The sequence below is a fragment of the Centruroides vittatus genome, unplaced genomic scaffold, assembly GCF_030686945.1.
Source record: "Centruroides vittatus isolate TY-2023 unplaced genomic scaffold, ASM3068694v2 contig_1042, whole genome shotgun sequence".
Taxonomy (NCBI): domain Eukaryota; kingdom Metazoa; phylum Arthropoda; class Arachnida; order Scorpiones; family Buthidae; genus Centruroides; species Centruroides vittatus.
In genome coordinates this window covers 1,180,887-1,192,975 of record NW_027120674.1, presented here as the reverse complement: position 1 = coordinate 1,192,975, position 12,089 = coordinate 1,180,887, and the positions used below count along the sequence as shown (strand labels likewise).

Here is a 12,089-nt window from a genome sequence, read left to right as displayed (position 1 = left end):
CGTTCTTCTGAAAGTTGATCAGAATAAAATTCAATTATGGCCGTCTTCAAACTATAGAATTTCTTGTAATTGAAATAAAACTCTATTAGATATTCTATTCAATTTAACGCTCTTCTAGAACTAATTCCAAGAACTGTATTGTAGATCCATTTCAGAAATTCAAAGTCTTGTTAGTGTATGAAATTCTAAGTTTAATACAAGTTGGAATTGCAATTTTATTTAATTTTATTCATGGTTTTTTATCAATTCCTAGCTATTGCAATAGAAAATGAATAATGTCACTCATCCATGACGTGGTCATCGCACAAAATATTCTAGAAAATGAAAACTTTTTTAATTTTTATTCCTGATCTTGTCAATGACAAATAAAGAAAAACATTATTTAATTATCCTTTATTATCGAGAATGAGAAAATAAAACAAAAAAATGAAAACAAATAAAACAAAAATAAAATTCTGGTAACTTTGTCTTTTTATCTAAAGATGATAATATTAAAATTACAATTAAAAAAAAAAAGGTTATGATTAATTGTATGCTGATGTTCTATTGTCTGGTTCTTCAGAAGAGAAAGAAAGCATTGGAAATCGGTAAGTCTATTATCCAATGTGTCATACTTCGTGAAGTGACCTTCTCTAACTCTTTTATACCTCGGAGGCACTAAAAGGGCCTTTTCTCATTCCCATCATGCATTCGGCCGGGCATACATAAGGGCGAGTGATGAGGGAGAGGTTCGACAAATCCGGGTCAAACCACCCACGAAAATTTCTCAGGATCCGATCTGCACCCGAACCCAAATTCCTCAAAACGACGAGTTGACGCCTTTACCGTCTCGATCCTTTAAAATTGAAAAAAAAAAACAATAGAACCTTTTAAAAATTGTTTTAAAATATGATTTCAAATTGAGGATTTAGTATCGAAGATGATATTTTAACTTTATTGGAGATCGTTTCTATAAATTCAACAGTCTCTTATTAAGTATACTTCATGGAAACCCAGGCAAATTTGAATTAGGGGGCCCCATGTACGGGTATTGACTTCAGACATTTTTCTTCGCGGGAATGTTTCGGCGAGAATACGTTCTTATAAAAGGTTAGTTTGGTGTCTCCTGTTGGTTGGGCCCCCATACAACTGCCCTTTCTGCCCATTGGATAAGACCCAACTGTGAAAACTAATATTATTGTTATACATATAAGAGAATTATTGTGACTCGTGTCCATGTGTACAAACCATCAATTGTAAATTTGATGATTTTATTTCAATTTTATTATCTATTCACTCTTAATATTTCTAGATTTATAACACGATGTAAAAGACTAAAGCTAAATTGCCCTATTGTTTTCATTGTTAACATACAATTATTTACGCATTTTTATAAAAATGTAGACACAGTTTCTTCTGATTTATTAGTTGTATCGTTACACGATACGAGTTTATAAATGCTCCAATGTATAGAAATTATTAAGGATTAGATAATATAATTGAATTATAAAACTACTTGTAAATTTTTTAGAGTTAGAAAAATCCACTCTCAAATGTCAAATCTACGTTCGAAAATCATATCATAATTAAGGAAAGTGATCCTGGACATGAATGAAACCAAGCAGCGTGAAGTTCTTCATTGCGTATGGACATTCATTTAAAGTGATAAAAAAAAAAGAAAGTTTGCTCAAGTTTTCAATTGGATATCTTTAAAAAGCGAGTGTCCGTCTGGTTCTCCGAATACGCCCTAAGGTAGTTGACCGCTCCCAAAAAAATAATAAAGTAAACTTGTTTTGGTTGCAGGTGGCTATTGTTATTGGTATACATGTCGAGAGAACACTTTCAGCAAAATTACAGGCACTTTTAATTTCGTGAAATCTTTTATTCGTTATAAAATACATACAAATTTATGTATAATAAGTTATATTTGAAATTTCTTCGTTTATTCGTAAAATAACACCTATGTCTTTAAAGCTAATGTCAGGTTAGGTTAGGTTAGGTTATGACATTAGCTTTAAAGGTGTCCGTCTGGTAAGCTAATATAGCTTACCTTATGAACTTTAGTGATAAATTAAGGGTGTAGAAATGGATTTTTAATGTTTAAATTTATGTTCTCTTGAGATAATGCAAACTAATTGCCAAAAAAAAACTTATAAAACGTTTATTGAATTTGTTTTATGTAGTTAAAGAATTTCATTTTATTATTCTTGACAATGTGGGTACTTGTGGAATAGAATATTTTATCTTCAATCATTGTGAAGAGCTGTCAATAGACCTTAATTACTTTGTGAGGATAAAGAATGTGAGATAATACATCTGAACTCTTTAGTACTATTAACATTTTTGTTAAAAAAAACTTATCAAATTTAACTCTTGATAACTCTTGTGCCTTTTGTCGAAAATTTCTGAAATTTTGCAGGGAGATTTGTGTATTAGAGGAATTCATTCTGTTAAATTTTGGTGGTTAAAGGTCGAGAGGGTAGGGAGATAGAGAGGAATCTTGTGTCTTATCTCGAATGGGGTCTGAATTATTGAAGATTTTACTAGTTATTAGCATTTACAATTTTTTTTTATTATTATAAAACTCGTTTCACCCTTAAAATTAGGCATTTTTTGCCATTTTATAATAATTAATAATATAAACATTTAAAAAAAATAAAATCTCGTAATAGATGGCACCACACACAATTTTAACTCTTACCGGGAAAGTTAAGCAACTCGTTGCTGGATTTTTCCTTATAGATTTTAAGTGATATCTTGATACATCATTTACTATAAAATGTTTTGATACAATACAAGAAAAATATAGTAACATTATTTAATATTTAAACTGTCATAAGATTATTGTATCCAAGATCGGCTACAATTACTGCTGTGTAGCTAGGAACCAATAGTGTTTAGTAATTTTTTCTTGGTGCTTACCTCAAATATATAAATACGTCGCTTACGTGAGACAAAATTCCCACCACCACTTACATCTTAACACGTGCTTAATTGTTTCACAATATTACGTAACAAGACATTCCATTTGAATAACTTAATACTGATTTTCATTGCTTTTTTTGGCACAAAATCCTATTGGATAAACTGCGCTAGATATTGGTTAAAAGGTAAATAAAGTGAGCAGGTTAATAACGAACAGGATACAAATGTATACACTAAGCACGTGTATGAGGCCTTTATGGTGGATCCATTAAAGGAACTAGACTGAAAAGCTGATCATTGGACAATTTACACAGATGTTAAAGATTTTTAAACGAATAAATAATTGTAAATTACCAAATACAGAGATAATTTCTTGGAATTTTTCAGTTTTCTAATAAGCTACTTTCTTTTTTCAAATGCAATTTAAATCACCATTTAAATTGCATTTGTAAAATAAAAATGTACTATTATTAAGTACTATATAATTATAGTTCGAAGTTTATACAATATATCATATTATCATTCATTAATCGATTTTTTTCCCTTCGTTATTATATTTATAATCGAATTCGTTTTGTTAAATTTATATTAAACTTTCAAACAATTGATAAAAGACAAAAATGCCCTAAGGACTTAGATGTTCGTCCGTGTACTATTCCATAAATATCGGCCAAACTATCTTTATAAAAAGAAAATTTGAAGAGAGGTGTATCTATTGTATGATTGTGTCCTTGCTCCTGATTGAACAAACCTATTCAACTTCCTTATACCGTATCAAATCGTATAAATTGTAGTTTAAGATATACATTGAATTCATTCAGGAACTTATCTAGTGATATCAAAAGAAATTACCACCTGTGCTTTATAAATATACGTAAAATAAGTTTGCAAAGTTTAAGTACCTGTTATTTATTGTGCACCCTTATGTAAATACCCACTTTAACCATATTTTACATTTTAAATGCTTTATAAAAGTAAAAAGTAATTTATTTAACATATACTATGAGCAAAAATAAAGGCAGTTGCCTTGGTCCCCTACCAACAAGGGACCCAAAACCAGTCTTATATAAGAAAATATTCCCCCAAAACAATTCCCCCCGAAGAAAAATGTCTGAAGTCGACACTATTCGTGGGGCCCCCTAATTCAAATTCGCCTAGACCCCATGAAGCTATATTGCGCCCCTGTAGCATATCCTATCTAAATAAGAAGTTTTACAATGAATATTTGTTAAAATAACGAAGAAATGGGTGTCAAGTGACCACAGGATCTTAATTTAAAATAAACACGATCCGAAAAGATAAAATCACTTATCAAATTTATAACGATTATTACTATACAAACACGAGGACCTACATTAATTATAATGTTATAATAGAAGAAAAATATATATATATAAATGCCCCAATTTTCTTTACTAATTTAATGTCCTTTGCTTCTCGGGAGTTTATTAAATGTAAGTATATATCGTTACTTAAAAATTATGTGTATAGGGCCTAATTCTACCATTTTTAACGAATATTTTCGAACTTAAGAATGAGGTGGGCCATAAATTCGGGATATTTCTTTATTATCTTTATATTTTAAATGCATTATAAATATTTTTACACATTAATTAAATACTTTTAAGCTATTATCATTCAATTTTTCCTTAAAATCTTTGCTTATATTGTTATGTTTTACGAATATTTTACCAGAATTTCTATTCAATATCGATCTATAGTAAGGACTAGTTTGTAAATTAAGTTCATTCGTTTAATTACATATGACAAATATTATATTTTAAATATATATATATACTCCTGAAAATTATATTTGTAATCATACCGAATAAGATATTATATAGTCCATAAAGTTATTTATAATTGAAAAAAAAAATGAAGTGTAATCGAATGGAGATGATGGAATAAATGCCGAACAGGCGGATCTCTTCTTTAATATTCAACGAATAAATCATTAGAAAACGGATTTGTTATTTTAAATCGTCTAGTTTCACTCGGTACCCATCACGTGACTGGAAACTAGTGGCGAGTGCCTTTGATTTCACGTGACTATCGAGAGAAAACCGGTTCGTACCTCCATTCAACGACTTCATAATAGTTTCAAATGTCTCGATTCTTCTTTTACTCCAAAATATTTACAAACAATTAGTCTGTTGCTCGAGAGATACATCTTCTCCTGCTTAAAATTAATATCTTAATACTCATTTAAAAAAAAAAAATTAAGGATAAGAGAGTTAAAATATATTTTTGTCATGCCATTAAGTAAAATAAATATGAATTCTGCAGTTCTCTATTTATAAATAAAAGAAATGTCAATTTATTCATAGAAACTTATGAAGTGCATTCGAGAGAACTTAATAAATATATTTAATAGACAATGGAAGGCATTTCGTTCCAAGGTTGCACTTAAAAAAAGGATCAAGTGTTAGCAGCAGGTCAGACTCGAGACTCTGAATTAAATAAACTACTGTAAAGAACCTTTTTCTTTTTTTAAAAAAAAAAAAAAATTGTTATCTTATAAAAGTCTGATATCATTTTACATAAAACTTTCTATTGTTACTGATAGAAGTTGGTCAGCACTTTTTCCGATAGAGAAAGAATTTTCTCATTGGGAATAAATAAATAAAATTTAATTATTTTAATTGCATTGTTTATATTATTAGATCTAATAGAAAATATATTTAATTATTGTGTTAATTCGTGTCGTTTTCTTGTATTTAAATAGGAAGAAATTTCAAATTTCTTCCTATTTAAATACAAGAAAATGTATGTACATTCGAAATTGACTGATTAAAAACGAGTACGAATAGTTAATTATATATATATATACTATATTAATTAATTATTATTAACGTTAATACATAAAATATGTATAGAACTTTTAGCTGATCGATTTTATTTTGCCAAAAATTCTTATAAGATCTAATTCGGTTTATCGATTTCTAAAGCAACACACAAAAAACTTAAACCCGATTTAATCAAATATACTTTAAACTTTTATAGGTTTGTTTACCTGTAGAATCCTTCGTACACAATACGAAGAAAGTATTTTATTTATTTATTCTAAAAATTATCAAAACTTAAAGAAAATATAAGAAAAAAAAAAAATGAAGACCTATTGTAAAAACTAGGCATTATTTTATAATTTACAATTAGAAAACATAAATAATAATAAAAAATAAACAGTCGAACAGAAGTAAATATTTTTCGCCAACATTACAAAATTAGATACAAGTTAACAAAAGTTTATTTATAAGAAGAGAGTTAGAAGATTCTCCCGTCCCCGCATAAATAAAAGAAAAAAAAAATAAAGAAGGGGAAAAAAGGGGGTGGAACTTACCCTCTTCGCTCTTGACTGCGAAAGAAGAAACCAAACACAACAAGAGAAAACTGAGCTGCATTTGTAGAGCCATCTAGTCGAGAGGCATCCCCCTTCTCTACTGAGAACTCCTGTTCGGTCGGACCATCTCTAATAGGAAACAAACATCAGGAGCGCCACCATATGCAGCATATCGCAATGCAGTTTGCACGACCCCTTATCATTCTTTTTTTGAGGAGGGGGGTTCTTTCACGTGCAATTTTTGGCACGGTTTCAATAAATATAGACTCTTCTAACAAGATTCTTAAATTAATTAGAAGTTAGTCAGCGTGTTTCGTTACTTCTTCATTTTTCTAATGAAGGAGAAACTTATTTTTATAAGTTCTGAAGAGTGGTTTTTAATTAAAAATAGTAATAATAATAAGTGTAATTTAGTAAATTATTATTATTATTATTATTTTCGAGGAGACGTTACCTATTGTGTCTAATTTTTAACACGATAATTATAGTTGAAAACAGCTTAAAAATGAATTAAAGTTTTTAAAATTTAATTAGAAATTAAATGTAGTAAATACTTAAATCGAAATGATAACTTTTAATGATGTTTTAAGGAAAACAAAACATCATTAAAAGTTCCTTCTCGTCGTAACTAAATAGTATTTAAAGTAAACGAAGAGTCGTGAAGTTTATGTTTAATAATTATTATTGTATTTTATTAATTACTGTAATTAATTTTAGTGTATTTTATTAGTTACACTACAGATCGATAGAATTAGTTTGTAAAATTATATGGAATTCCTTAGAATTTTCGATAAAATTGGAGAAATGAATATGTTAATAATTCGATCAAAAAGAAAGGAGAGGATGGAGAGAGGTTACGAATTCAGGACAAATGACGCGCCGGTCAGTCCCGTTACCATGACAACAGTCACCGAGACCCGTCTATATAAGACATCAGTTATCTTGGATCCAAATTTATTAATTTTCCACTTGGATTTATAATTAAAACAAGCGTTACAAAAATATAATAGATTTTTACAGGTATAAATATTGAAGAAAGGCGTAAGACAGTTTAGAAAAGGTGGAGGGATATTAATACAAAATTGCGACAAGTGTACATAACGTGTCTATGTTGAAACTTATTTACTGTATGAAACCAGCATTAAATCAAAGATGTAGAGACAAAAATGATATACTTTATCTACAAAAATAATCCATTTTGATAGAAATGCAGTGAGGATTTCCCAAGATCCTAACAGAAACGAAAATGTATATGGCATTTAAACTACAATTTTACGTTGTATAATATTTTAGAAGGATGATTTACACGTAACTACGGGTATAACGGCTTACGTTCATAATTATAAAGCCATAAGTTTAAATAATTGGCAATAACTGTTTAACATAATGGATCAGAGAAAAGAATTGGCCCTATATATTCTTCGTCGAAACTAAACTGTAGATCTAATTGATTAGGGTAATAATAATTAATTACTTATTTTTCTTTATTTATTAAAAAAGAACTAAACATTAGAAGTAATTTTTCATAGAAACACTAGGCATTCATTCTCTCTCGGATACTCTCTCTGCCTTATAAATCTAGTCAACACACAAGAAGAACGATCACTTTGATAGCATTTACAAGTGCAGATTTGTATTATTTAATAAATATAATTAAAATAGGCCGAAGAAAATGTCATAAATGTGTTTATTTATTAAAGTTTCTTATAGAAATGAATACCGAAAATAAAACTGCAGCAGGCAAGTCATAAAATTCTATCGACGGCATAATTGCATCCATTGAGATATTAAAGGCTTATTTAATCACATCATTCTATTTAAAGTCGGTATTATCAATGAGATAGTTTAGTATTCGCGTTCAAGGTTGCCGAAGACAATGTTAAGTAAAGATTAATAAAGATTTTATGACAAAATGGTTGACAGATTTAAGTAAAGAGAAACAATGGTTCAAGTTAAACAGAATTGATCATCACCATTTTTATCTCGGAAATTAATAACATTACATTATCAGTTTACTGGCCGAAAATTTCTGTAATTCGATCTTACACGCTGTTGTGCCTTTGATTGATTCATCCTTTGTAGTACATTGAAAAGTTTCTAATCGTTGATATTAGACCCTGTCGGCTTTAGATTCTGCATGCTGTGGAGGAGCGTTATACCTCCGTAAGGCCCAGGCGAATTTGAATTAGGGGGCCCCATTTACGGTACAGTTTTTTGCCTTCGGACATTTTTCCTTGGGGGAGGGGGAATATTTTCTTATAAAGAAATTAGTTCGGGCCTCCTGTTGTTGGGGTCTTCAGGCAATTGCCCCTTTATTTCATTTTATTTATAATTTAATTTTAACGATATTTAAGAGATTAGAATTTGAAATAAATTCTTGAATGTTCGTTGACCTTCATTTTACAAGGAGAGTCTTCTTCCGTAATACGAAGCTTTCCTCAAAGTTTTGATTTCTCAGAACTTTGAAGCAAGTAGGTCCACTTCTTTCAAAAGTATTATTCTTCTTATACAAGAAATATATATTAGCCTTATGTTTATTTAAATAATACTTAGATAATATATCTTAGATAATATGTGAACAGAGATTTCTGGTGTAATTTATTATAATTTTTATTTATACAATGGATAAAAGTTTTAACTATAATCATGAATTCCTATTACTCTTCACTCGTTCAATCCTTTCATAAATTAAACGTTGAAACTTTCAAGAATAAATATATTCAACTGTATAACAATGTTATTTGAAGTTATAACGTGTTATAAAGGCGATAAATTCATACCAATTGACACAATTATACAATAATATATTTAAGATGTGTTTAGCAAATGTAGAATTATTATTAAAGTATAAATACTGTAAATTATCTAATTGATCTGAAAGCTTTAACATTAGCAAAATATTGATGAAGGATAGACATTTAAATAGATATCCTTGACCCTAGGACCAGGAAAAGGGAGGAGGAGGCCCAAACCAGTATGACCATGTTTGTAGTGAAAACAGAATGAATAAGAACGAACTAAACATATTATAATTAGATATTGTAAATAATTTACATGCTTCATTCATTTCAGATACACATTTGTATACATACATTAAAATTAAAATGGGTTATTGTGCCGAAGTAATGTAACATTACATTTAAGTAAGTTCATTCTGTTCGGAAGGAAACTTACCATAACAAAACTTTATATCCACTCTTTAAAATTGATATTATTATGTTCTTTTTTTTTAAAATTAGGATAATTAAACGTATGTATAAATTCTTATATGTATAACTTTATTGATAATGTACTGTACATCTTATTTGTAAAACTTGTTTCTGATAGAAGTAACCTACACATTTTTACATTGCGTTATATAACAGGTGAAAGAACTTTTAGGATAGATCAACAAAAAGGCATTGGCATTAAGAAAAATACAATTTTGAATAGAAAAACCTTAAGCAACTTTACTGCAAGATATTATTTTTCATACCCAATTAAGAGTATCATTTCACGTGTATTTACATTAATTATTCTTCCATGCATATGTATCAATTTTTTTTACATATTCATTAAATTTTTATTATGTTTTAATAAGAATTAATTTAAGAAAATTAATTTACAATAGCTGATTACCAAATGAAACATAAATTAAAATAATTGAACAGTAAATATTCAAATTTCGTACTTACTGGTAAGCAAAATTAATATAAAAATTTCCCTAGGAGAGGTTAAGGAGTTCGGAGGGATCCGGGTTCGAATTCGAGTGGTCGTACCAACTCCAGGAAATTTTTGGAAAGGGCCTCGAGCCTCACTATCCGGCCACTCCTACTACAGGCTAGTATGATCGAACGGCCCTCTTCGTAGTGACCACAAGACGAATAGAGTTAAAAATTAATAAAATCAACATAATATTCCTTAAGAGAATGGATTTTTGGGTTAATTTAATATCATTTACATATACAAAACATAAATAATTATCGATATTTTGGAAGGAATATACTCTGAAGACACTTTCATAATTTTTTTATAAACCTAAATCAATAATTATTTCCTAATGTATAATATATAAATTACTATTAATTATTAATAAAACAATAGTAATAATAGATTATAATTATATTTAATTTAATGGTTGCCTTTCGGGAAACCATTTTTACCACGAATCAATAAATACATCAGAAATTTATTTTTTTATTTGATTAAATTATATTATAGTGGTTATAACACTTCGATACTTTTCAATGTGTTTTAAGATTAGAATTAAACACTGATTATTATATTAGTAGCAAAGGAACCAGAAATTTGCTGGAGGCAATCAGAACTGTTGAAAGTCGCGCGGTTGATGACACATTGGCTAAAAGCAACTAGGAGAACTTGTTTCATTAGTTCAGCAATGTAGGGTGGAGCATTCCACGTGAAAGTCGGTTGTTCCATCCTCCAAATAAATTCAAAATTTTTATTTGTATTTTGTCTTCAATCTTTAAGAATGAGTAAGAATGTATAGCACGTTTAATATTTCATTTGCACGTAATTATGTACACACGTACTGTACTTAGCATGGTGTTTGGACAGGAAAAAAAAAGATACTATTTTAATGAGAAATCCAGTTATCTGGATAGTCCGAGATCCCAATTAACTTGGATGATTGGAGTTTTTCCGTATTTTATCCTATTTATTATTATTTTAAACTTTTATCTAATAAAGATTTAGGAGTGTTTATAACAAGAATAAAGGACAGATGTGATCGTAGTTAATTATAATAGTAATAGAATAAACTCTATACGAGTGAAAAGAAGGGGGGATAGAGGGTGAAATCACCAGAAGAATGAATGCAGGAGCGCGTGTGAAATGAGTGAATTTGCAACGGGTGTCCAAATGGTTGTGTATGGGAGGGTTGTGGTGCATGGTAGCGAAATTTGGGGTATGGCAGAAGAGTCACAGGAGTTGCATAACTGCATGTGAGATGAGGTATTTGATAGAAGTGTGTGGCACATGTGAGATGAGGTATTTGATAGGGTGTGTGAGGAAAACCTATGTGAGAAATGAACAAGTGCTGAAAGAATGAGGGAGTGAAAGAAAGTGTAGTTCAAAATTTGAGTAATTCGGCTATACTGGTTTCGGCTTCGGTGGTTAGGCCACGTTAAGAGAATGAAAAAAAGAATTGTTGAAGAGAGTACGTGGAAAAGGTGGATGGAAAGCGTGGTAGGGGAAGGCCTAGAAAGTGTTGGTTAGAACAAGTGGATGAATATCTGAAAGAATGTAAGGTGTTGAGTCGGAAAAAGAATGCGAGGAAGAGTGCTGGAAGAGACATGAGTGTGTCTGAAGCAAAAGAGGTATGTCTGGACAGGAAGATGTGGAGAAAGTTGCCGAATGGATGATTTTTAGGAGTGTAATCTCCTTTTTCCTGCTCTCAACGTTTTTGGATTATGAGCGTGAGGATATGTATATAAGTATGCATGTATGATTTTAACAGAAATATATACAGTATTTTGTTCTATGTAAAATCTGCTGTAGTTTATTTCATGATAATTATTTCTTTTCCTCTGTTATATAACTGAAATTTTGCAGGGGAGGTTCGTTTATTAGGGGGCATTAATGCTATTAAATTTTGGTGATTAAATTCTTTTTACCTCTAAGTCCTTACACTTATAAATTTCTGTTTCTATCCTGTATTCTGTTTGTCTATTTGGACCCTGTTTATTAATAGGACTTATTATACTGGTGTAGTTTCCGATTAGCAAATAGAGGAGATCTTAGTCAAAAGTCAAAACAAAATATCTTTATTTCCACCTGTAGACTCTGTTTGTGTATTAACCAACTTAAATCAGTGAGTAAAGACACCTTTTTAACATTTTTAAAA

The 12,089-nt window shown here is 29.6% G+C and overlaps 1 protein-coding gene across 1 annotated transcript in view; it reads right to left on the bottom strand.

Moving 5' to 3' along the window:
• LOC136969945 (laminin subunit alpha lam-3-like) overlaps positions 1–6,338 on the bottom strand; it is a 199,819-nt gene extending 193,481 nt beyond the window's left edge. The window contains exon 1 of the mRNA XM_067264272.1: positions 6,245–6,338. Coding sequence (XP_067120373.1) covers positions 6,245–6,317 — 73 coding nt within the window. The 5' untranslated portion in view covers positions 6,318–6,338. The remainder of the gene's footprint in view (positions 1–6,244) is intronic.
• Positions 6,339–12,089: the final 5,751 nt, after the last annotated feature.